This window comes from Kryptolebias marmoratus, linkage group LG1 (assembly GCF_001649575.2).
Source record: "Kryptolebias marmoratus isolate JLee-2015 linkage group LG1, ASM164957v2, whole genome shotgun sequence".
NCBI lineage: Eukaryota > Metazoa > Chordata > Actinopteri > Cyprinodontiformes > Rivulidae > Kryptolebias > Kryptolebias marmoratus.
The window spans coordinates 3,127,905-3,154,196 of record NC_051430.1 but is presented as its reverse complement, the minus strand read 5'-3'; the positions used below and the strand labels follow the sequence as shown (position 1 = coordinate 3,154,196).

The 26,292-nt window shown below is 37.3% G+C and overlaps 2 protein-coding genes across 4 annotated transcripts in view; one reads left to right on the top strand and one right to left on the bottom strand.

Moving 5' to 3' along the window:
- Positions 1-525: 525 nt before the first annotated feature.
- Positions 526-7,074, bottom strand: golph3 (golgi phosphoprotein 3). The gene is made up of 4 exons (XM_017439039.3): positions 6,625-7,074; positions 5,323-5,454; positions 4,811-4,925; positions 526-3,075 (listed from the first exon to the last, which is right to left on the bottom strand). The coding sequence occupies exons 1-4, from the start codon at positions 6,835-6,837 to the stop codon at positions 2,651-2,653; spliced, it is 885 nt and encodes a 294-aa protein (XP_017294528.1). The 5' UTR covers positions 6,838-7,074; the 3' UTR covers positions 526-2,650.
- A 4,470-nt stretch (positions 7,075-11,544) lies between these two features.
- The window catches only part of pdzd2 (PDZ domain containing 2), a 64,184-nt gene continuing 49,436 nt past the window's right edge, over positions 11,545-26,292 (top strand). For all 3 annotated transcript variants that reach the window (XM_037977277.1, XM_037977272.1, XM_037977270.1), the window contains exons 1-2: positions 11,545-11,673; positions 25,075-25,406. In XM_037977277.1, coding sequence (XP_037833205.1) covers positions 25,287-25,406 — 120 coding nt within the window. In that variant the 5' untranslated portion in view covers positions 11,545-11,673; positions 25,075-25,286. The remainder of the gene's footprint in view (positions 11,674-25,074; positions 25,407-26,292) is intronic.

The window sequence follows — 26,292 nt, the reverse complement described above, 5'->3', positions numbered from 1 at the left end:
CTTTTGTATTTTTGTTATTTTGTGTTTCTGTAATTCTGTTTTACTTGTTACCCCTGAGTTTAAAATGTTAAGTTCTTTAGTAGTTTTGCTCTGTGTCCTGTCATTATTCACCTGTCCTGAGATCAGTTCTTGTCAGCCTGCCTCACCCATCTGCAGGTCTCAGTGTTGCAACCTTTTGCTCTGCATCCTTTAATAAACTCTCCCTGCAGTTTGTCTCTTCTGCTACATGAATTACTCCGAACTACTCCCACTTCAAATTGTAGCTCAACATCAGTAGAACTGACAGTCATAGCCCTTTCTGTATGTCAGTTAGCTGCTGCAGCCATCTTGACTTGGTGTGACACTGAGAGTTAATTGTAAATGTGCATGAAGTTTCATTCAAATCTGTGCAGTCCTTCATGAAATGTTAGGCAGAGATGTGGGATGTGTAGTACTTGGAGTACATGTCAGGAATTAGTTTGAGCTACTACCACACCACATTTTAACTCGTTAACTGTGAAACTGACTGAGTTTTAGACGTTTTTGTGTTTGCTAAAGTTGATATTTTACTAACAGACTATAAAGCAAAACAAACATGGGCAAAAACATCAGTTTGGCCTTCGGCAGTGGGCAATCATGTCTTTTTGCTTCCCACTGCTGCTATGCAAACTTGTTTATAACAAACACATCATTCGATAGGAAAATGTTAGACAAAACTCATGTTTCATTATGAACTTAAAATCTGCATAAAGACAAAATTAACCGTTTTCACTTACATACATCACAGTGGTTGGAGAATAGAAATTGAATTTACATCATATTTGTCATTTAGGTCAAAGCAATTTGACATATTTAAGCTTTGAATCACTGTTAGGAAAAGTTCTTAGAGTAGTTTAGTATTTAGTTAATGTAAACCTTTAACTCCAGGACTTTATAGACATTTCTTGAGTCTAAGGTTACTAAGAAATGTATGTTTGTCTGTACTTCTGTCTTACTGAAACACTTCTAATGCCTCCAGGTGTGAAGGAGCCATCACAACTGATACATACTGGCACCCTGCTGACAGCTGTGTCACTATACAGGACAGGGTCACATATGTTGCATAACTATAGGTGTGAAATATACATTCTTTAAGTAAAGTTTTGAATTTTATCACACTCAAACTTGGATCTTACCAAATTAACTTGCTCTTTGTTTTTGTTATAGAAGAAATGGCTTAATGAACATCGTACATTGTACATGTGCATTTGGTGCTGTCAAACACCAAATGTTAAAGAGATAGTCTGGTCATTTCTGAAGTGATGTTCTGTCAGATAGTACCTTATCTGTGGCATCAGTCACAGATTACAGAGGATGGGGGAAGAGGAAAAGTCTCTCTCAAAAACAACATACTGGTATCAAACAGCGTTACATTAGCTAATATTAAACCTGTACACACTTGCAGAACACCGTTTCCTCAACCAAACATCTATGTTACTACGCACATATATATCAGAATAAACTATTATGTCATTTGTGCTGAGAGGATGCTGGTTGTATTAGTCCGCCTGATCAGAAGATCAAGTCAAGTCAGTCCAAAGTTTTACTCAACTTACGGCAGCATTTACACATCCTTGATGTTCAGAGCACACATTCATTCCTAAGTATTAGTAACACAGACAATGCTTGGCTAAGAAAACAGTGACAAACTAAATAGTGTCAGGTTTAATATTAGCTAATGTCGCATTCTTTCACACCAGTATGTTGTTTTATAAGCCTGAAAAACAAACGCAAACAAAATAGACTAGCTATTAGCCTCACCTGGATAAAGACTCCTGCCTCTTTCTTCATACTTTATGCTCCATGCCTGGCTGATAAGGTACTTTTCAGGATTTGACAGAACATCACTTCAAAAATGACCAGACTACCCCTTTAACCTGTCAGTCTTACAAGATCACTGCATTTTCACGAGTTTGAATGTGTCAGTCATCGTATTCTTCAGTATGTCAAAACGAAACTTCACCTGCAAAAACCAGTTCAAATATGAAGCCAAAAGAAGAAAAGCCAACAGCGTGATTTCTGCCCCGTCCATTTTGTCACCAGATACTTCCTTCAAAATTCCATCAGTTCAGAGTTTCTAGCTAAATAAACACAGCAACAAAGGAACCTGCCACCCTCCATGCCTCAGGTTATCTGTTAGCACTTGGGCATATGTGGTGGGGGAGGACTCTCAGCTACTACCACACCAAATATTAGCTCCAGATCTGTTAAACTGAATGGGTCTGAGCCATTTCAGTGTTGGGTAAAGTGAATTATTAGCTGTGGTGGCCATCTTGGATCAGGTTGACTCCAAAAATTAATCAGTTGTAAATATAGATCCAATAATTAAAAGTTCCATTAAAATCCATCATGAAACAGACAGTAAAAGCAACATACAGACACAGGCAATTACACCATCGCCCGTTATGAATGGCAAAAAAATAAAATAAAATAAAATGGAGGGGGGGTGCTAATAAAGATAGACAAGAACATTTATTTGAAAGGAAAAAAAATAAAAAGGCAGAAACATGAAAAGAACAGAGTTGCCCAGTCTAAAAGTCCAAGGTAGATAAAGTTCTCATGTTGGGATTAGTACTCTGTTCCTGCCCCCGAGTCCACCCACATTACCACCTACAGGCTGAATTCTGTAGTCTCATTTAGTGAAAGCAGCTACAACGGCCCATAACAGCTCATTGGTGTTGCCCTTTAAGCTTTCCCCTTCAGGCTCAAGTTCTAGAAGCTGCCGTACTCTTTTCATGGCCAGGTCATACTGGTCATCTAGCAGCGGGGCAAAGGCATTTTCCAAAACATCAGACGAATGGGCCAAGAAGATAAGAGCGAGCATTCGCTTGTCCATTCGATGAGGGTCATTCACCCATTTGTCTAGAACAGCCTCCTGCACCTTCTTGATGAGACGCTGCTTGATGGTGTTGTTGGTCAAAGGATGTGTGGTCATATCAAAAAGCAAGAAGTTCTGTTTCTCTGTGGTGAGGACACCTTTTTCCACCAAGTTTTTGGCCAACCTCTCACGGACGTTCCTCAGCTGATAATGTAGCTTCAGGGGGTTCCACGTCTCTCCTGAAAGTGTAGTGATTTAAAACAAAAACGTAAAAATGATTCACAGATACATAAAGACAGTAAATGTCATAATACATGATGTGCTCATCAAGTCTGTCAGTAAAATATGCTGTAACAAAGAAAACAGAAAAGTTCAAAAGTGCTTTTAAATTAAAACCTGAGTGACTGGAATACAAGCGGGTGGTGCTAAATGCAGGTCTGAACGGCCTTAATGCACACTGAACTTATTCAGACCACATTCAGAGGTAGTCTGGATCCCTTTTATCTTCACAGGTTTGGTAGTCTGTACTTAATCACTCCTAAGTCGTGGACCACCTTCTGATCTAATTTGACCTTACAGACACAGCAAAGCTATAAGCTACAATCTGCTGAGTCAATCACAGAAGCAGTCAAAGAAGCATTAAGTTATATTATATTCACCAAATAAAACAGCGCCGATGTTGGGTTCATAGTGAAGCTGTGCAGAACAGCTGAAGGCTGCCAATGCATGTCTTTTACTGTGGTGGATAAGCCCGTCGCGATAAACGATAAATCAATTCATCACACAATAAGCAAAATGAAGTTGATAAGTTTAATTTATTGGCGTTATCATTTCTTCGTGTCTCTCTCTCTCTTTCTACCAAAGACACTGGAGGACAAAAGGCTCCGTGGTCTTCTCTGACCCCTCCCTTTCTTTTAGAGTCAGGGGGGGGCGTGGCCTATCGCGTCAGGTAGCCAGCCAGGGCTCATCGTCTGTAATCTCTGCAGCATTAGCCCCTGTGAGGAGTTAGCAAGCTAAAGAACATGATTTGATATTGGGGGTAAAAACAAAATGGAATTGGTTTGAAGGTTGAAGTAACAGCAGCGGTGTGGGAGCACTTCAGCTTCAAACTGAATGACCGAGGCGAACCGCTGAACCTTTGTGAGCCGGTATGTCACATTTGTTCTCCTGTCACTGTGTGCGTTTGTTTGTTTGCACCTTTTGTTTATAAAACTGGCAGTTCTGTCCGTCTTCTCTATATAAAACTAATGATTATTACTTTTTGAAGGGCAGTTAAGTTTACAGACTTAATAATCCGTACTGTTTAAGTTGAATGTAGGTTTTATTTCCGTTTTGTTTTTTTAATTTTTAGTTTTTATTCAAGTACATTTTTTGTTAACTGAGACTGGGAGTCCATTTTATTTTTGTTTTCAGTTGTTTTATTTTTTATTTATGTTCCAGTTCCAGTGTTCTTTTGAAATTAAAGTTTATTAATCTTTGAGAGGATGTACTTGCACTATTATGTTATGATCATTGCATTAGTTTAAAACGGTCTCCAAACGATATTATTGTTTATCGCAATAATTTCTGAGACAATTATTTGCCCAGCAAAATTTGTTATTGTGACAGGCCTAGTGGTGGATTTTTACAGGTTAAACTTTCCAGTCTTCGCAGATGTTTGAATGTATTGAATATTTTACAGAAACAACAGCAGACCCTACTGATGTCCTTGTTTGTGCACAAGATGTAGCACTTGGAGTATGTGTTGAGGATAACGCTCAGCTACTTCCACACCAAATTTGAGCTCAATATCTGCAGAACTGGCAGAGTTTCAGCTATGTTTGTGTTTTCTGTCACTTGACTGTGGCAGCCTTCCTGTCATGGATTATAGGGCTGTGCCTTCAGTGTCCACAGTAACACTGGTATAAATTTACATCCAGTGGTTCATGAGATGTTTTGCTAACACTAAGGACAAACAGAAACAGCAGAACTTACCACTCAGCAGTTCAATCCAGCTCTGCACAGTCTCAGGTGGCTGGGTGTCTTTGATGTGTTTTAAAGCCTCGTCTAAAAGCACATCACCGGTTGGAGCATCCGACTTACAGATTACCTGTAAGTATCAGTCAGAATTAAGATACTCACTTACAAAAATAAATTTGTTGACTTAAGTTGCTGCAGCAGATACCATTTTACCTTATTCTTCTACAGTTGGGGTGCTGCTAAAACATGAGAAATTTATATGTGGGCATAATGAAGACACATACAAAACTACTTTGCCCTAAATCAAATCCCCCCAATTCACTTTCACTCTTAACTTTCCTATTTAGATACATCTTATGTGTGCTGAAAGCAACCATCTCTTTTGGAATGCCAAAAGGTAATGTTACATGTCTTCACTAAAATGTAAGCTGTGTCTAAAACAAGTAGGCACCAGTTGGGCTGCAAAGTCCAAAATGACATTCGTTTAAACTATTTACAAGAACTTACGCAGCAAAAATTAGTTCTACCTTCCTGGTCAGTAGACTTTTCCTCCTCATGCCACAGGCTTCCAGCTGGAGGCGTCCTCGCAGGGCTAATTCAATCAGCATGCACCCTCGCAACCCTGATGATATGCAGTCATTCCAGAACGAGGTGTAGCCCTGCACACAAAACGGAGCCCAGTTATGAGGGAAAAAAGACCTCAACACATGCATTTCCACACACACACCCATATATATATATATATATATAAATTAAAGGCCCAGCATTCCTTGAAGGAATAAATATCATCTGCCAGTTTTCAAGCCAGAGTTTTAAACTGGGAGTTGTAATTGTTTTTTTTGGTCAACCTGGCATATAACTTTATGCACAATCTCATGCGAAACTGCGAAATGTCCAGATCAGAGTGCATATTAACGACTCTCGACTACTACCACACTAAGTTCAGCACAATATCTGTAAAATGGACTGTGTTATGAGCATTGTTGTGTTTTCTAAAGTCAGTTGGCTGTGGCAGCCATCCAGTCACTGGTAGAGAGACATGCAATAATTATTTCCTTGATGTTTCATTAAAATTCATCCAGTGGTTCACAAGATATTTTGGTAACAGACAGATGACTTTAAATTGTTTAATGTTCTTCCATTAACTAATTTCTTACACAACCTAATGGCTCTCAGAATGTGTGTTGGGGATCAGCGTCAGCTACTACCACACCAAACTTTAGTTATAATTGTTTTTGTGCGATTAGTTATGGCGGCCATCTTGAATCGGTTTCATTCGACACATTAATCGGTTGTAGATGGACATCCAGTGATTATTTTCTGAGAGTTTCGTTAAAAGCCGCCCTGTGGTTCATGACATATTTTGCTAACGCTACAAACTAAGGAAGACACCGCCTGACACGGGTAAAAACCTCATCGCTCCGACTGTAAACATCGTGTTGGTATTGGATGAATAAAGTGTGAGGTCCATGGAAAGCTGTGATGAAGAAGGGTAACGTGTGATCGGGAACTGCGTCTACCAGCCATTTTCTTGCTTGCTTTAAGACAGCCTGCTGTCGAGGATTGACAAAACACTACAGTAACTGCATACAGAGCTGTGTTAAACTTCTCTGAGATGAACACACCAATAAAACCTTTATACGATCCTTTAAACAGCTCGTCTTTTCATATAATAGTCTTTAAATAAACGAAGCAAGAGGCCTGTGTTGTTGTTAGCTTTTAGCATTAAACCAACAAGTAAGCTATCGTTATCTGAAGCTACATTAGTAGGAAAACATCTCTCGCTTTCCTTATTCTGCTGTTCGAGAGCAGAATCTGTCCGCTGTTACCTCTCGGTCCTTTAGTCCTAACAGCAGCACTTCTTCCATTAAGGTCAGCCGTGTTTCTTTAGAGTCTCCGCTATCGTCGTCCGCCGGCTCGTCTCCCCGCCGGGGCTCATCGTGGTCCTCTTGGCCCAGCGTACGGTCTTTGTCGGCGGCGCTGCGCGAGGCTTCAGTTCGCCTCTGCACGAGGCCCGAACTTCTCTGGGTCAAGGAAGTCATCTCCGTCTGTTGCGGGAGTCGGCTCGAGAATGTTGAAAAGTACCTCCCACGGACCGCTCCGGCCTGGATATTTTAGCTGGACAACTTCCCAACCATATGGGAAAAGACTAGATTATTTTAAATCGATGTCAGCTGCCTGTTCGGCCCTTGCCATCTGGAGAAGTGCTCCACTTCCTCCAGTTCGTCCGCAGCGCTGTTGTGTATCAAACATGGCGTCTTGTGGCGGTACCACACTCACCCAGCAGGTAGAGGGGAAGGTACGTCCAGTTTAAGTAAAGCACCGAAGTTTACTACAACAGCTACGGGGGGTTGGTGACGTTTTTTAAAAAAATATATCACATAGTATGTGTTTAATTAGATTATTTAAATATTTTTTGTTTTTTTTGTGTAAAGGAGGTGAGGGTTATTACATTAATTGTTAACACAGCAGTACATTATTATTTAGTGTGTTTTGCACTTTTAAAGTAATTATTCCAACCTGTAATTTTACTGTTTAAAATCCTACTGAATAAAAAGTAAGTTAAAATGTAAACGTGTATTTGGGCTCTCAATAAGAAAAGAATCAGTGCAGCGACAGAGCTTCTTACTGGCAGGTGCTAACTCATTACCTGCTCTGGAGCAGCAGTCTCTGTTTCCATGGTGATCTAACCAGGCTTAAACTCAGTCTCTGTTACCATGGTGATCTAACCAGGCTTAAACTCAGTCTCTGTTACCACGGTGATCTAACCAGGCTTAAACTCAGTCTCTGTTACCACGGTGATCTAACCAGGCTTAAACTCAGTCTCTGTTACCATGGTGATCTAACCAGGCTTAAACTCATAGCAGCCAAACCATCATAGCAGCCAAACTGTAAACCACTTCATAGTTCAGCCCTCTGGTGATCCACTGATCAGGGATCAGAACCTCATGACACCTGAACTTGTTCTTATTAGAAATCTGACATGTATTCTTACCTTCCAGTGTTTATGTTCATGCTGTGTCATGTCTCTGTGAGCAAGCACTGTCTCACTGTAGCCACAGGAATGAGCTGTGATTAAAATCTAGAGCAGGAGCAGGTTATTTAAGAGTTTTTCTACCAGCTGCTTTGTGTTTTATTGTTGAACAGGTTGAGCACTGTAGGATGGTCTGAACTGAAATAACAATTAATTTTTTTCTGTGTTTTAAATATCATGTCTGGGCATGTTTTATCTAGTAACTGAAAATTAAATGATTAGGTCTTTATGTAATTTAGGAGCTCTTTTGAAAAAAAAATCCTCTTGTCCTTTGTGCTCTGCAGGAGAGACTCCTCTATGTTTACTCAAAGTAAACCATCAATGACTTACCATTTACCTGAGTATATTTTTATACAAATAACTTTACTTATACTTGAGTAAATTGAGTCATTATTTTTGTACTCTTTCCATCTCTGTATATATCCAATAAAAGCTGATATAAAAGATCAGCCAAAGGTTTATCAATTGGTTTTAATTTTATTTGACTTTGGTAATAACAAATAATGGTGTAGTGTAATATATTGTGTGTTTTGTTCATTTAAGGTTTAAGTATAAAAGCTGCTGAGGACCAAATATTTGTTCCTATTATCTATATAACATAAAACATGCAGAGGCACGTCCTCATCAGGAGTAGCCATCCACTTTGAAGAAACAATGCAATATTTGTTCTGGTTCTTAGTACAGACTTTGGAAGTCAACATTCAGTTTAACCTTTAGTCAAACTGCCTAAACAAACTGTCCAGCACACTGCTGCATGGTACAGGATTTTATTTTTATTTTTTTTATTTAAGAAACTGTCACCAGGAAAAAAAAATTGGAGTGTGTGAAGATGAGACAAAAAAAAGTTGGTGTTTTGCATCCTTTACAAAAAAAAGTCATACTTGGAGATCTCCACTTAAGTAGATCATGAACATGTTGAACTTTTTTCTATTTTAATATAATTTTTACATAGGTTTTTTTTTCTCTCTCCTTTCCTCTTCTTCACCACAACACTCATCCTCCACACCACCATCCAATGCTGTCCGGCCACGCTCTCCCTACCACAACCTTACAGTCTGTAATCTCCCTCAGGTTCCCTCTTCTACACAGAATGTAGTCTACTTGTGTACTCCTGCCTCCACTCTTATAGGTCACCCTGTGTTCCTCCATCGTTTAATAATAGGTGTTGACTACATCCATTTCAATCCTCCTGGTAAAATCCACCACCATCTGATCTTCCTGGTTTCTTTCCTTGACACCAAACCTCTCCATCACTTCCTCATCTTCTCTGTTTAATTCACTAACATGTCCATTCAGATCTGCTCCGATCACCACTCTCTCCTCCCTGGGAATACTCTCTATCATTTTATCGAGACACAATGACTTAAACACAAAATTACAATTGTTTAAACAAAAAGTACTAAAAAGATACCCACCTAACCCAACTATATATATATATCAATTTACATGAAAAAGATGTCCAACTTAATGGATAGACAGTAGCTTAAACGATATGCTGCAGATGTGAGATATTTTATTCTTTTTTGAGCTTTTATTAATTTTATCATAACAGTGAGATATCACTTCTCATTGAGAGGTCATGCAACTTGTGACTTCTAACCATGAGTGATGGATTCTGTTTAGACTGAGGTGAAACACAAAAGACACCGTCAAGAAGAGCTAAAGAGTCTCACTGGTACTACAGTTTACTTCTTCTTTTTTTTTTTTTTTACCAATAAAATGATTTGCACTGGGTCTAAAATATAAGAAACAAGGTGTGTTTCTTATCAGTTTTATATAGAGAGCATCTTTGAGTTTCAAATACGAGATGATTACTTATTTAAAGGGATGGATAGCAACGCTGTCAGTCTATGCTAATGGATAGCCAAATCAGGGCCCCTTTTATATTGATTTTCAGGCGTATATTAACACTTTTAAGTGACAAAAAAAGTTACTCACAGAATTTAAGAGTTTGAGAGAAATAAAACTTGCTAAATCATCATCGACAACAACAAAAACTGAAACAAAGCCATAGCATCAAATAAATGATAACAGCCTAATACATTTTATACATGGCAGAAATGTCTAAAAACAGTTTTATTCAAACACAACATCTCAATGAACCTAAAAGAAAAGTTTATTCAAAGAACAAAACCCCCAAATTTGACATAATTGTATTTATAGAATCATAAAAAATAGAAGACACTCAGGCCCTCACTAAGCTGAAAAACTAGGAGTTCTTTACTGGCACATCAGCTTTATTCAACAGCAAGAACAGTAACAACAAAACTCAGAAAAGTTTACTAAAGTCTTAAGCAAACAAACAGGAAAGCTACAGTCTCTCCAGAATTTTCCCTTAATGTTAACAGTTTCTAAACAAAGTTGGTCTTCCTAATAGAGCTCCCATTTTTGTTTACCTGGACTATTTATACCAATAGATGGCACCTTTCTTTTAGTGTTTCCTGTATTTTAAAGGAAACTACAGTATTTGCAGATTGTTTTTTCATTAGGTGGCAGGTCACATGCATTAGCTACTTGGAATTTGCTTCATACAACAGAAAACAGATTTTCTTCTCAGTTTGTTTTTCTCCTAATTATCAGTCACCACATATATGTCTAGAAGTATTCATTTAACAACTTTGCAAAAATACCATGGATCAGTTTGAGAGAGGGCATAATAAAAGCATCATTACTGTAGAACGACCCCTTTCTAATGACTGTATGTTACAGTAGCTCCAGTATTTATTTTTTACAGATTTAATTTTTAAATTATTTTTGCCAAACAGCAGCCTTTTGAAAGTTGTTTTCATAGTGCTTTAGCTGCTGTGCTGCCAACTGATTTATACTGTTGCTCTTTGCGCATTTTAACAAAGATTCTCAATGTATCCTTGTTTCTTTTTCTTCTAATGATCGTCTTTGAATGGTGTCTCATTCTGGTAACCTGAGGGGTATTACTGCTTGCAGATTGCTCATCCATACATGATACATCCATTGTCCATTGGTGTTGTGGTGAAAAAGGAGCTGAGATATTGGTTAAAAACAATCAGGAAAAACTAGCGATCAAATAAAGTGAGAAAATTAAACATAAAAACTAACAAGTACAATAAAATAGGCTAAAAACAAACTAAAGCAAGGAAACACCACAATATAAAAGATCTGATGGAAATCAAACTGAACTTGAATTAAAACCCAGAGTAAAAAAGGGAGTTTTCAGGTGAGATTTAAAAACACTGTACAGACTCTGCAGTAGAAATAACAAAAGGCAGGTTAAAATGCAGTCAGTTTTACACAGACTGAGCTAAAATTTCCATATCAAACATTACATACTCTGACATCCTGTGATATTGGATTAGACTGCATTATGCTATTGTTTTTTTTTTTAATTTGAACAAAACAGCTACAGCTTTGGCATGTCTCAACATGAAATGATCAACCTTAGAAAAGCAGCTGGCATTACGAATTACTTCAAAATAAGCAGCATATAAACAGAAAGTACAACATCAACTATACTTTTCTTTTAAATATATACAAACAAAAAAATGTTGTTTTAAGAGACAAGATTTTGTGGCTCCATACAAGCTTTTTTTTAGTCTGAAAGGTGGTTAAAAATTGCTCTTTTAAACATAAACATGGCAGACTCCTCCCATAGACATGCAGTGTCTTTTCAGGAGTTTAGCCTGGCAGGCAGAGTTTAGGGCGAAATACCCTGGAGCCAAAGCTGGTGACCGTGGCTCCGCCCCCCGCTCTCATTCAGAGAGACTGGCTCCGCAGGACCCTCCGCTGTGTGGACTTTCCGCGGAGAAAATTTTATACCTGAGGACGAAACTCCGAACCTTATTGATGTTGAAGCACTTTCCGGCTCCTGGTAAGGCTTTTCAGCAGTAGCTACCGACTAAAGTAGCCTAGGTTTCCCTGCAGCGACTTTTTTGCAGGTTAAGCAAAAAAGCGCTTAGGCTGCAGTAGCCTGGTGTTTCTATAATTACACTCTGTTTTTTACTGTTGAGTTGTTTTCTTTGTGGATGCTGGGTTAAATTTGTGAAGGTTGGATAACATCAGTGTTTAGTTCATTATAGGAAAAACAGCCATCACAACATGTCGAAATCTGGATTTCGACATGTTTTTTTTAAAAGAATAACTGATTGTCTGACAGTTTTTGCAAATAGTTGAATATGTATCAGTGACTAGGCTGACCTGAACCAAACCAGCAACATGTGGGACAAACATGTACGTCTGGGACAACTTTAAATACTAAAATGTGTTCAAAACACTCAATAGACTGCACTTAAGCACTTAATATTGCAAGCACTTATTTTATTGTTTATTTAAATATATTTAGATTGTTTGTGTGTATTGTATGTGTTGCATTTTTTCTGATCCAATTATCTGTTACTGTTTTCGTTGTTATTTAAGTCACAGCAATCGATTTTTGTCATATATTTAACCGTGTTTGAGGAATGGCTCCGCATCTAAAAAGAGAAACACAATTGCTTACATCTTACATATCAAGGCAGTGATTTCCCCCCAAAATAATACAAAGCTATTATTTTCAAGTAGAAGAACAGCTTGGGGTCTGCTTTCTACCACAGAAATAAAAACAAAAAATGGTTTGATGCGATTTGGTGCATTTAGAGTGTAATATAACAAAACAGAGATGAGATTAGGTCAGATTTATTGTATACAACCTTATAAAAGCAGGCCAGCATGCCCCCCAGATGGTAGACAATATACTTCAGTCTAATCTTAATCAAAACAAGTCAAACTCCCACCTGAACGAATGTTTAACAACCACTAATAAGCACTGTGAGGATAAAACCTCTATAAAATTATTCAAACTCCCATGTTTCTAATTTAACTGTTGGAATGACATTGGAAAAAGACATTATTGTCATATTCCTACAGTAAATGTGATGTGATTTAGTTGAAAACAAGACAATTCTATTGGTGTTACTGAATATTATAGCCTAACTTTCAGGGGGGACAGCAGTAGCTGGCAGCCGGTGAGAATTGCTGTAAAAAAATCTTAATTCAGCCGCATTTTTGCAAGCTACTTTTCATTGATTGACCCCAAATATTTTGTAAAGGTTTGCCTAGAAGAGTCCCTCTGTTATCCCCGATCTGCATAACGATGCAAAATGTAATTTTATTCACTATAAATGGTGATTTTCTTCCTCCCCAAGTTTGTTTTTGATCATTTTTGTCAAACCAAGAGCACAGCAATCTTTGAGCAAGAAAGCAAGCAAGAGCCGTTGTTGTAACACTACCACTGATTGGACAAGAGTTTTCATTTCAATGCGGAGGCTTCTGATTGGTCGATGTTGGGGGCGTGAAACTGCATCGTTTTTCCAGGCCGTGGAAGACAGATGTTGGAATGTTCAAGAAAGGAACGGTTGGATTCTACCAACCAAAAAGAAAAAGCCAAGACAAATCTATTTCAAACCTCCAGTGAGTTTGTTTTTATTCAAATCTATTTTACAAGATTACTTATTTCAGGTTTACTGCCTCGATTGATAGTTCCTTGTCTTGGCTTAATAAATTCTCCATCCGATTTCCTGAAAGCTCTCCCAGTCCCTCAAAAAAGTCAAAAAATTTCACAATTTCTCTTCAGAAACTGCTGATTTTGGACTCTTCAAACACTCTGCCAACCTTGTTCCAAATACTATGAAAATGCATGTTCTAAATTTAATTATTTTTCTGGGGGACGGCCACCAGACCCCCTTGCAATTGACCAAGGGGGGCTGACCCATACTTTTTTTAAACAGCCTTCCACTCCTGAAACCTTTGAACCCCCTGAACTTTGCAGTTTGTACATGATCCCTGAACCCTTGTCTCACTTCCAGTGTTGCATTTCCTTCAATGACTGAGTATGGAAAGATGTCTGGGGTAGACCCCCAAGTTAAAGCCAAAACGGGACCAGCTTCCCTGTGGGTCACAAGTTTTACGAACTACCCGCATCAGTTTGTTTACCTACTGAAACAGCCCGAGTGACTGAAAATAGATCAACAATGACAACTTCTATGGAAGAACCCTTTGGAATGGTGAAGTCTGACAGTGATGCATTGGTACGTATGTCAGCTCAGATTTGTTAAGTAGAGTTAGCCGATAAAAATAAAGGTTTGGTTAAATCGGTAAACTTACCGATCTAGGATAAGTTTGTAGAAGCTGCCTGTATTTAAATATTGAGCTCTGTCTGTATGGTTCTCCACTTCACTGCTTGATCCCTGATATTTATTCTTTCCCTTTTTTTTCATGTTTAGCAGCAGATCCAGTCTTATATTTTCACCTAAGCAACTTTAAGTTTCTATGCTTCCATTATATCTGTTTACCTACACAGCCTGATGTAGGACAATTACATGACTTACACTTTCACCTGGATTTAGGCAGATTTAGCTGAGTTCTTTGTTTACAATGAGTGCGTACCTGCATTTCAAAATTGTTTTGCAATGTTTATGGGAAAAAGCCATACAGTATACACTTTTAAACTGCACCACTTGATATAGTTCAGGATAACCTTTTTATGTTTGATTTCATACCTTGCAATGAGTACCTTTTTTAAAAAAAGGAGAAAAAAAATTCAAAGACAGACACTTCATATTAACCAATGATATATTCTGTAACGTGCATCTTATTTGGTAAATGGTGGTGCATATACTAATGGCAGCTTTCATTTAACAAGAACTGAAACTTTTGCAGTGGTAACAGCAAAGTTGAATTAATTTTAATTGTTTTCTTTTGACTTAAATGATTGTTATATTTTCGTCTCAATAATCATTTTAGTTTTAGTTGACTGAATGTCATATTTTAGTTGACAAAATCTACTGTAAATCTAGTTAAGGAAGTTTTTTTAAATCAATGTTTACCCTCAGGTTACATGCCTATTAATATGTAAGCTTTACATGGGCAGTACACAGAAAAATATAATTAAATTTTATTATATAAAGCACAATTTTATTTATCTGGTCTTTTTTTTTCAATTGCAACATAAAAGGGACAGGGAATCTGTCATCACTGAAAAGGATACAGATTGTTCAACACTGAAAGAAGTAGGACAAACAATGTTAATGCTACTACAACTAAAACCAATAGTAATATAGAATAAATATTTAAATTAAAACATAAATTTGGCATTGACCAGTAATTATTTTAACACTGAAATTCTGACAAAAAATTTACATCAAAGATCTCAATGTATTACTATTATCACGGTGTTGAGGAAGAGCAGGTCTAAGATTAACAGGTTAACTGAATATAAGAGTTAGTCAGACTTCAGTCTGGTTTCCTACAGCCTTGTCTGTTGCTGTTTGGAGTCAGTAATTTACTTTTCAGTAACAATTACTCAGCACAACAGCAGAGATGTCTCGATGTATGTAGCCATGTGGGAAAAGGTAAAGAAATATGATGGAATCGGCCAAATGCAGAATCTTGGAGAAGGTGTTTAGGTGGAAATATAAGAATGAATCAGCTGCTAAACACGAGAAAAGAGAACGAGTAAGACAACTTTCTAGAATAAATATCATGGATCATGTGCATTTAAACACATGCAGCTTTTGTGAAACTTTATCTGGACCAGTAAGTCTAACATTTGACCTATTTTCAGTGACTTTGTCTGCTTCTGTAGGTAAACAAACCCATGTGGTAGTTGACATCATTTAATTATTGTCTAGTTTTTGTCTGGCAAAAAAGATGGTTGACAGAAACAATGAGTAAAATGTTTTGTCTACAAAATTAACAGAATTGTTTCATGTCAGAAATGGTAAGACAATTAAATAAAATTGTTGAGAAAGTAGGAGGCGGTGTTTGGTGTTTCTGCCTGCCTCTGCCTCTCTCAGAAAACACTGTCAAGGGCACATACTGTTCATTTAGTGTTCATATTTGTTCCTCCATGAAAAAGTCATTCCCTCAGTAGTTTTTTTTTTGTTGTACGTTAGACAATCCACCATATGATTTCTCTGACATCAGAATACTTGGAAGGATGCTTAACGATGTTAGAGTTATTTCCGTCAGCACAGACTGAACTTACATGGTATTTATTTATTCACTTGATGTATTACAATTGAAAATTCTAACCCAAATCCAACAATAGAGTTTTTTCTAACAATTGTTAGATAGCAACAACACGTTTATGCACTGGAAAACCAGTCAGGAGGCATCAAAAACACTATTCAAGTTAAATTGCTTTAGCTTTGTGTAGTTCATCACCACAATACCTTCAGCCAAACCTTTGACTTCATCACCACAGAATATACTGAAACAGCTTCACCTGAGGCCCATAACACAGTAATTCTACTCCTGTGTTTGTTCACATGTTTCCCAAAAGATGTTAGAGAAAAAATAATGAAGAACAACAATCAGCAAAACACTACATACCGAAGGTTTGAGTTATATATGAAAGGGCCTAAACCTTTTACTATTACTATTACTTGTGTTCAGTGTCAGTGTGAAGGAGTGACATAAGACTGTGAACACTTCATGTCCTTCTAACAACACATTTTGCTTCTTCTTCATTGTTTTTTCTCTAACTTTTATGGGAAACAACTGATACTCAATATGGGGCTAGATTTAGTGTATTTCTTTATGATGCATAGGGAACAAATAGTAATGCAATTTTATGTTGATTTTCAAAAATATATATTTATATCTATAGAGAAGAGGAGCAAATAGTGGAAGTTGAGGAAGGAAGAGCGCTGTAAGGAGTTCAGAAAGGAGCTGTTAAAGGCTCTGGCTGGTAAGAAAAAGCTTCCAGATGACTGGGCTACTACAGCCACAGTGATTAGAGAGACAGGTAGGAACTTGGTGTGTCATCTGGACAGAGAAAAGATGATAAGGAAACCTGGTGGTGGAATGGTGAAGTGCAGGAAGTCATCCAGAGGAAGAGGTTAGCCAGGAAGAAATGGGACAGTGAGAGGACTGAAGAGAGTAGACAGGAATATAAGAAGATGCAAGGTATGACAAAGAGGGAGGTAGCAAAGGCAAAACAGGTGGTGTATGATGAGTTGTACAAGAGGCTGGACACTAAGGAGGGAGAGAAGGACTTGTATCGACTGGCAAGACAGAAGGACCAGGCTGGAAAGAATGTGCAGCAGGTTAGGCTTGTTAAAGATAGAAATGGTAATGTTCTAACAAGAGAGGAGAGTGGGATGGGAGGATGGAAGGAGTACTTTGAGGAGCTAATGAATGAAGAGAATGAAAGTTAGTTATTCATTGGCCTTGACATGAGACGTGTGTTGGTGTCTTGTTTGCACTTTTTCATTTATGTTAATTTATTTTATTTGTAAATGTGACTTAAATTAGGTGCAATGAATTTTTGTTTAAAAAAAGTATTTCAAAAGTACCTTTTTGTAAAACTAGTTGTGTAAATATTTGACATAAATATTTTACAATATCACATAATAAATAACCATATTTTCAACTTTTTTGTCAACTTTAATATTTTTTTTTAAACTAAATCACGGTCAGCCGGTGATCGGCCGGTGAACGGCCACCTTCCACCGGGCTTAGCCTCTTTTCTGGGGGAAACCCTGCATATTTGAATTTATTTACAAAATGAAACTGGCTCATGGAAAACTGTTGATTTCAGCTTCTGTGGACTGAGAGATTTTAGTCTTGTCTTGTAGGTTTCAGGTTTTTTCCCCTTTCCAAAATCACAAAATGCACAAACCTTATTTTTGATAACTCCTGTTTTTGTGATCCGTCCCACTACTTAACACAATATAAAAGAAACAGCCAACATCCTTTGGTCGGCTTTGTGTGGCTTCATGGTCATGGTAGGATTATATGGATTGTATTTAATGCTTTTGTTTTTAATCCCCTGTCAACCAGTAAAGAATCTATCTCAGTGGGTTCTATAGAGCCATTGGAATCTTTTACTATGGCAGGATCAACTTATTCATTAGTTTTTCATACCAAGGCATAGAAAAATGAGGTTAGGTTGAAATATGGTGACTCAAATGAATTATTCCTTTATATGTGTGTACTTCATTAGGTTCCCAGAAACACAGTCCCAGATTTCCTAAGAAATACTAGATTTAACAGAAAAATTATACATTCTTCAGCATTTAACTAAAATGTTAGGATAGTCTACTAGTCTTAGTATGACTTGTTTTAGATAAGTTTAGTTTAGCTTTTTACATCCTAGTTTCCTAGCTTAGTTTTTCATCTGTTTATGTTACTTTTAATCATTTATTTCATTTAGATTATCTTGGCTCATGTCTTAGATAAATTTAGCATAGCTTTTTATATTATTGCCTGTGTTTTCATGTTACCGTTGCTCTGTATTTTTGTGTTTTCATGCTGTAAAGGACTTAGAACTGCCCTGTTGCTGAAAAGTGCTGTATAAATACACTTGACTTGACTAGTCTTTTAAATAAACTTTAGTGTTGTTCTTTGGCAAAGTTTTAATTATTTCAAGTGTTGTCTCACAATGAGTTATAGCAAGATAACAATAAAATGATCAAATACCCAACAATGGACATTTTAGACAAACCATAATAATTGCGTTAAAGCAAATATTGCACCCACTAACAAGAAGAGACTGCCCACTAAATATTAGAGTGCAGTGATTACCTATTGCAAACATTTATTTCAGTTCTACATTCTAAAGAGCCTAGTTTACTGTGCAATAAAATATTAAAGATGGAGTACACAATAAGCATGCTTTGAAGGTCAGTTTGACTGCTTTGTTTATGTGTTACAGTTGAACATATTGCTGTTACTTCTGCCTTTATCTTTTGGATTGCAACATTCTAATTGTACTGAAATCTGTCTTTTTCTAATCCTTGGCCATATGGCACCTAGAAGAGGAGCAGGGTGGAGGGGGAGGATGGGGTGAGCCATGTAGGTCAGCCTGCATTATGGAAATAAAGAGAAAACTAATCCTTGTTGTTTCACTGTAACAAACACACACACACCATCATCATCATCATCATCAGGTCCTAAAAATGATCTGATTTTAACCAGATTCAAAAATCATTCTAACCTCAGTTGTACAACAGCACACCTCAGATTTCACTGTGTCATTAGTTATTAAACAGAAACAAAAAGGAATTGGAAAAGCTGTGTGGGATAAACTCAGTCTCTGTCAGGATTTCATTGTTTGAGCAGCAATAAATAGAAGTAGTCATTTTCTGTATGTCTTTAGCAGTTTCTCGTGTGGTTGTGGAGACATTTTAGTCCATTTTTCTCTATAGTGTTGCTTCAGTTTAATAAGGTTTTGCAGGCTTTTTTTCTACACAAGGCTGTTAAAGTCCAGAATTTCAGTCAGGTTGATGTTCTGGACTTACCTCGACACTTCTTTTTTAGCTGTTCGGTTTTAGATTTGGTTGTGTTTGGTTTTCTTCAAACATAGAGCTGTGCATTATGGGTAAACATCTTCACTTTGGTCTCATCTGTCCAAAGGACATTGTTCCAGAAGTTTTGTGGCTCATTCAGTGGAAACTTTACAAACCAAGTTGTGCTGCCATGTTGTAGACAGAGAGAGGAGGCTTTATCCTGACATCCTTCCAGTTGTACTGTTCAGTCTTTTTCTAATGGTCCTGTCATGAAGTTAAACCTGTAATCTGTTAACAGAGGCCTGTAGATTATAAAATAGATACCAAATTTTTGTTTAATTTTAATTTTAGCACAATATTATATTTTGCAATTTCTTTGAAACTGGCACAGGGACGGTCTGAGCTTGGAAAGATAAGCAAATATCTGAAAGGTTTTCCACTTGTGAATCAATTTTTTTATATATGGACTTAAAATTGTCTGGAAATGGTCTGTAAGTCAATGGTACACCATTTTTATTGTTGGCATTAACTGTTGCAGTCTTCTCTGTTTGGTTGTTAACAAAATATCTCATGAACTACAGAATGGATTTAATTGAAACATTCAGAAAATAATTACTGGATGTAGGCCTGTCATGATAACAAATTTTGCTGGACGATTAATTGTCTCAGAAATGATTGCGATAAACAATAATATCGTTTGAAGGCCGTTTTAAACTAATGTAATGATATTAACATAATAGTGCAAGTACATCCTCTCAAAGATTAATAAATATTAATTTCAAAAGAACACTTGACACTGGAACTGGAACATAAATAAACAAAAACAAAAACAAAAACAAAATGGACTCTCAGTCTCAGTTAACAAAAAATGTACTTGAATAAATACAACAAACAAACAAAATGCAAATAAAAAATGGAAATAAAAACTACATTCAACCAAAACAGTACGGATGATGAAGTCTGTAAACTAAACTACTCTTCAAAAAGTAATAATCATTAGTTTTATATAGAGAAGACGGGCAACACTGCCAGTTTTATAAACAAAAGGTGCAAACAAACAAAAGCACAAATGTGACATACCGGCTCACAAAGGTTCAGCGGTTCGCCTCGGTCATTCGGTTTGAAGCTGAAGTGCTCCCACACCGTTGCTGTTACTTCAACCTTCAAACCAATTCCATTTTGTTTTTACCCCCAATATCAAACAGTGTTTCGTTAGCTTACTATCTCCTCACGGACACTAATGCTGCAGAAACGAGACGATAAGCTTTGGCTGGCGACCTGACGATACGATAGGCCCTTACGCTCAGGAAATGAGAAGGGGTCAGTGAAGAACACCGGGGTCTTTTGTCCTCCAGTGTCTTCAGTAGAAAAAGAGAGAGACACGAAGAAATGATAACGCAGATAAATAAAACTTATCGACCTCATTTTTTTTTTATTGTGCGAATAATTGATTTATCGTTTGTCACGACAGGCCTAACTGTATGTACATCTACAACTGCTTGACTTTTGGAGTCAACGCAATTTACGATAGCCGCCACAAAAAATGGCTATAATTCAGTCAATTTTACAAATTTGATATGATAGGAGCAGAGAGTCATTCACAACACGTGCTCTGAATAAGACATCTGGCAGTATTGTTATATATTGTTATAGTATAGTTGAAAACTCTAGCATGAAAGGTGGTGTTTGATATGCAGTCCCTGAAGGAATGGTAGGGCTTTAATTTTTTTTAAAATTAATTTTGGAGTACCTCTATGTTGTAAGTGTTTGTTTGAACACTGATTGTTTTTAAGAATAAAAATGTGAATTCCAGAAGTCGTTCATCTGATTGTAGAACTGGCTTCCCCCCTCTGATATTACATTTGGAGTTATCTTACCATTTATTGTAAACTTTAGTCCTTTTTTTTAAACTTATACCACTTTTTTAAGGTTCATTCTGGCCAGAAAAAGGCAAGGCTTTTGCCTTTAGTTGGGTGTATGGGAATAGTAGAAACACATGGTACCACAAAACCAAAGAGGTTATTTGAAGCCTATGTTCTTCATAGCCATTAAAGTGCGGTCTTATGGCAGCCTGTGTTTTTGCCTACATCTGTCACAGATGTGGATACACTCAGTTCAAAGTCTGCAGATGAACGGTCAGTTCAATGTTTTTTTTCTGAATGGGGCCACCGAAGGAATCTGCTGGTTTAGCACATTTCAGACTATTTATAACTTTTCTGTTGTCACTTTTTAAAAAGATAATATTGTGAGTGACAGAACACTTTTTAAATTTTGGTGTATCAGAATATTTGTAGAATTTTCAAAAATATTTAGACATATAATACTAAGTTATTTAAAAAAGGTTTTAATGATCCAATCAGTACAATTTGATCAGATTGACTGCTGACAAAAAGATGTACACTAAGTTTAACAGTTGGATTAGAAAACCACAACACAAACATAAATTCACTGGTTAGAGATGGGAATGTTGTATTTAAATATGTAAAAGAAAATTAAGTTTGACATCCAAATTTTTGTTAAGTTTTAGCATTTAAGATGTCCCGCATTATCCCACACAAACATGCTCTTTGTTTCTCATTTCGCATCTTTGTCTTAATGTTTTCTCTTCTGTATTCTTGTGTTTTTAATTTTATTTCAGCCTAAACAGATAAGACTGAACTCCAGGCAACTCTCAAGCTGTGTAATATCACATTTTTATTTCTCTTTAAACGTGAGCGATCTCCGGGAGATTTTCCACTGTTGACTGGGAAAAACTTACATGTTTACACGGTAATCCTGTGCCTATTGGATCCATGGTAGTGTCCATGCCAGGTAGTAGCTTGTGCTGACTCGTGCATGCACGCATACCCCAGTGTCTCTAGCATGTAAACAGTTACATCCAAATTGGTGAATACACATACGTTTGTTTGGACCAACAGTGAGGTTGGGTTGCTGCTACATGTGGAAAAGAGCGAGTAGCACAAACAGTACTCTTCTATCATCTGTTGTTACTGTTGAGGTCTACTCTTACATCCTCAGAACAGCTGTCTGTGGTGCACATGTGCAATTTCACATGTTGCGACTTCCTTTAAAGCCTTCTGCTCTGAAACCTGGATTCAAAACATTTCGGGGCCAGAGAACCAGATTGCTGTTGTTGTGTACACAAATGGCTAAAGTGCAACAGAAATGTCCTGGTTTCACTGAAAAACAGGGTTGTGTAAACTGGACCAGAATACAAACTGGTCACTCATCCGGATCACTCAGGATGGATTTTAATGCCAGGTGCAAATGGGGTGATAGCGTTTAGTACTGACATCTGATCAGGGAGACCCTCACAACCTAGAGTGCAGGGATTAAAGTTCTCCGTCACCACAACAGATTTCCATCATTTGAGATGTGGCCAGGACGGATTTCCATCATCTGTAAAAATGAGAAAGGAAAAACAAACACTGTTTTTATTGTGTTCTCGTTGAAGCCATCCAATCTAATTATGATACAGAGATTAAACTGAGGCTGCTTTAATAAATAAAGTAAACCAGAGCCGGTTTTAGCCAATCAGAGCCGAGCAGGGCCGGGTGCAAGCAGTTTTAACAATTTAGAGAGTTTAGCCCTGTTCACACAGGATTAGTTTTACCTAGGGACCACATGCTATTTGTAATCATTACGGAGATTGTCAGTGTTGTTAATCCCATGCGAATCATCCATGTTAGTAATTTGTAAAGTAAAAATTACCTCCTATATTTTGCTGAACTCTGAGGTCCTGTGATAATATTAATCCAATGTGAATAGGCATCTCTGTGATTTGGACTGAAATGGGTGGGATCCAAATGGGTAATTAGGCGGCTTCTGTTTCCTGGGCGCATTTTTATTTGCTTTTGACGATGGAGGCTGCATTGGAGTGCGTAGATAACCTTTTGTGTCCCGGGCCAGCAAAACCCTATCGACCTGTAACGGTTGCCATGAAAAAGAAAAGGCTGAAGAGAACGAGCAAAATCTCATGCAAATAGTGGCTCACATCATGCATTGCTCTGTGCAGTAAGAATAATTTTCTACTGTTTGTAGCCTAAGATACAGCTGGCTAGCGGATGTAATGTAATACTCAGCGAGTTAACATGATATCCGGAAGATTTCCATAAATTTCAGCAAAATCTCAGGCTTCAGTTATCCCGTGTGAATGTGCCACATCAAAAGCAGACGTTGGGGAGTGATTTATTTATTACGTGTGGTCCCTAGGCAAAACTAATCCCGCTCAATTAGGGCTTTTGTTGCTATCTGTAGTGAAAAAGTGACTACCTCTCAAAAAAATGACTAGTGACTTTTTCTGGTGCTTTTGGACACTTTTGAAGTCTGACGTAAAAGCAAGCATGGTTCTCTCCAACAAGCAGAGGGTGTTGCAGTGGGCCCTCCTCCATCCAGTCCTCCTACACTTTCTCTGTTGGGTCACTTTTGTCAAACCCAAGTCTGGATAAAGGATGAAAGTTGGAACTAAGATATTCAAAATAAATACAGGTGAGCTCATATAGATGAGTAGCTTCCAGTGAGCTGACTCAAATGTGTCTCTGTTGGGACAATGGTTATCATATCATCGCCTCCCATGTGGAGGTCTGGATTTGATAGCCATGTTACTATCATTGTAATTATTTTTATTTAGGCCAAAACACTTTATCTTTTTGTAACTGGCAACAGTAATGCTTCTATATTATTTAAGACCTTGTTTGATCATTTCAATGTGGGGACTATAATATGATTGAGTACAGAAAAATAATTTTCAGTAAGATTTGTTTCTTTGCTTTAGTCCCTGAGTGTGTCATCAGCAACCCCAAAATACATAATTTATTATTCATCTTCTTTTTTCATGCACACTTTCACCCCTGGCCCATACCTTTACAACACATGAGTTTATCACAGATGAAGTATTGTCTGTCCTCCATGACTGAAATATAAAAGTGCATGTAAACGCTGGTAAAATGTGGTTTCGTTTGTTCTGGAGGCTGACCGAAATGTGTTTTTCTATGGCTGGTGCCAATACTGATATATGCCTTTATATCAGCCGATGTAAAGCACAGACTGTTTTAGTTTTGGCAGACAGTTTAGTTTTTGGCTTTTTTTTTTCCTTTTCAATATCAAATGATTTAAATTGGTCAACTGAATAATTAAATCTCTAATTTTGTCCCTAAGGATGTTTGTATATTGGTGAGTATAGATGCATGGACAGAGCCTTTGAACCATTTCATCTTACAAATGTCTCCCCATTTGACATTTTTCTTACTCTGCACATAATGTTTGATTCAGTATGCTGCATTCATTTCTTGGTTTCACTGTGAAGAGTCGTGTACAGAGGGGCCACAAGGTGGGGAGGTCAATGGCAACTCTAAAAGTTTAAGTATAATTTTATAAATATAAATTTAACAATGCATTGCTAGTTGAATAAATTCAATAAATATAAATAATATTTTTTATAATAAAAAATAAAAACAACTAAGTTAGCCTATGTCAAAAGGTAATTTCTTAACTACTACATTGTAGTATTTTTCAGATAGCCTATGTACTGTATGTCAACAACAACATAATACCTCTCACATTATTTCATGGCATTTAGTTTTGGAGTTCCACCCCAGGTTTTTCAGTGGTCTCTATCTGGTCCCCCCTTTGAAAACTCTGTGGAGGCGCCCATGGTCATGTCTGCAAGGAATTATATTTTATTTAAAAATACACCAGTCTATTGTTTTTATCATGCAAATTTGGTTCATTTTTAATTTCAGAAACACAATCACTTGTAAAAGGCCCCTGTATTTAACAGCAGTGTTTGATGCAGTTAAACTTTCACCAAGACTTTTGATGACCATTTAGTGTGTTATTTTGTAAATGTGCAAAACATTTTGGTAGGCTGAATGCCATTAAAGCCTTAAGGCCACTGTATACGTATACTGCTGTATACAATAACTGCTTGCCATTTTTGCCACATGTAGTCCTTTATTTTCTATAACAACATGTCACTTTGTGTGTGTTTGTTTTGTCCTTAGGTGACATCCTGACTTTGCAGACGCCACAGCGTGCAGACTGTACCAGCATTCTGACTTTGTCTTTGCACCTGGAAATCTCTCATTTTGGTTTGTCTTACACAAGAAGAGATTTGGCAGACTCAGGCCACACTAGTTAGTGTGTCTGCCCTAACAGTTGCAGTCATCAGGATAGCTGTAAGTGGGTGATTTTCCAACAGACACAAAATGCCAAGATGCCTATAACTGAGGATAATGCCTTCAGGACCCTGCTTCTGCTGCAGGACTGGCACCGGGCTCAGACCATTAGGTCTCAGCAGAATGATGACCCAAAGGAAGATCGTTTTAGCTGGAAGGTATTTCATTCTTTTACCAACCCTCTTTCTTCTTGTTTCACTCTTTAATATTTGAAAAGTTTTTTTTTTAATTTTTTCTTTGTAATCAAATAACCTTTTTGGCAGATTCTTTGAATATTATAAAAAGTTTTTCTCGTTTTTTTTTTTTTTTTTACTGTATTGTATTTTGTTACTATATTTGCTCACATATTTGTTTATAAATATGCAGTAAACTGTATCCATGACTCCTGATCTACACACACTCCAGAAACCCATGCTTATTATATACAGCAGTACCTGCAATGTAGGGACACCCCTAAATCTGGCCCAAAGTGTCCCTTAATAGCAGGTGTCCCTTCATGAGAGGGACAGTAAATTGTGGTGAGAAAATGAACATCAAATTTCACACTGATCCATTTTATTAGAATCCAACAACAAATAATAGGTACAAATGTATATGTATAATTTTAATCACACTGGCACTGTATCGTTTAAAATGACAACTACAAAGTATAGATCGTTGTAAATAAAAAAAGGAAAAAATAAATAAAACTGAGTGCAGCAATAAAACCTTAAAACCAGCCAAACACCACATATCAAACATTTGATACTAATTAACTAAGAAAAGTTCAGTCCATCATTTTAACAAGAATCACATAACAACAAAAACAAAAACTTTAACAATGTCAGCGCTGACGGAAGAAATCAACAATAGTCTTCTGGGTTGCAACTGAAGCTTTCTTCAGACAATGATCCTCAACCATGTTTTGAACTTTGGCTAATTCCTCAATCAAGTCCCTATCATTGGCACAAAGGGCAAAGTCCATGAGATTTCTGACTTGAGCCAGAACTTCACCAGAGGATATGACTGGTGTTGGTTTTGGTTCTGGTTCCTCCTCAGGCTCAC

Bases quoted from the DNA above. Each gene is read 5' to 3' on its own strand.
- golph3 (XM_017439039.3), bottom strand. From the start codon at position 6,837: ATGACTTCCTTGACCCAGAGAAGTTCGGGCCTCGTGCAGAGGCGAACT. The intron at 5,455-6,624 runs GTAACAGCGGAC...TTTTGTGTGCAG, and splicing joins TAGGACTAAAGGACCGAGAG to GGCTACACCTCGTTCTGGAA. The intron at 4,926-5,322 runs GTAGAACTAATT...TGATACTTACAG, and splicing joins AAAGTCTACTGACCAGGAAG to GTAATCTGTAAGTCGGATGC.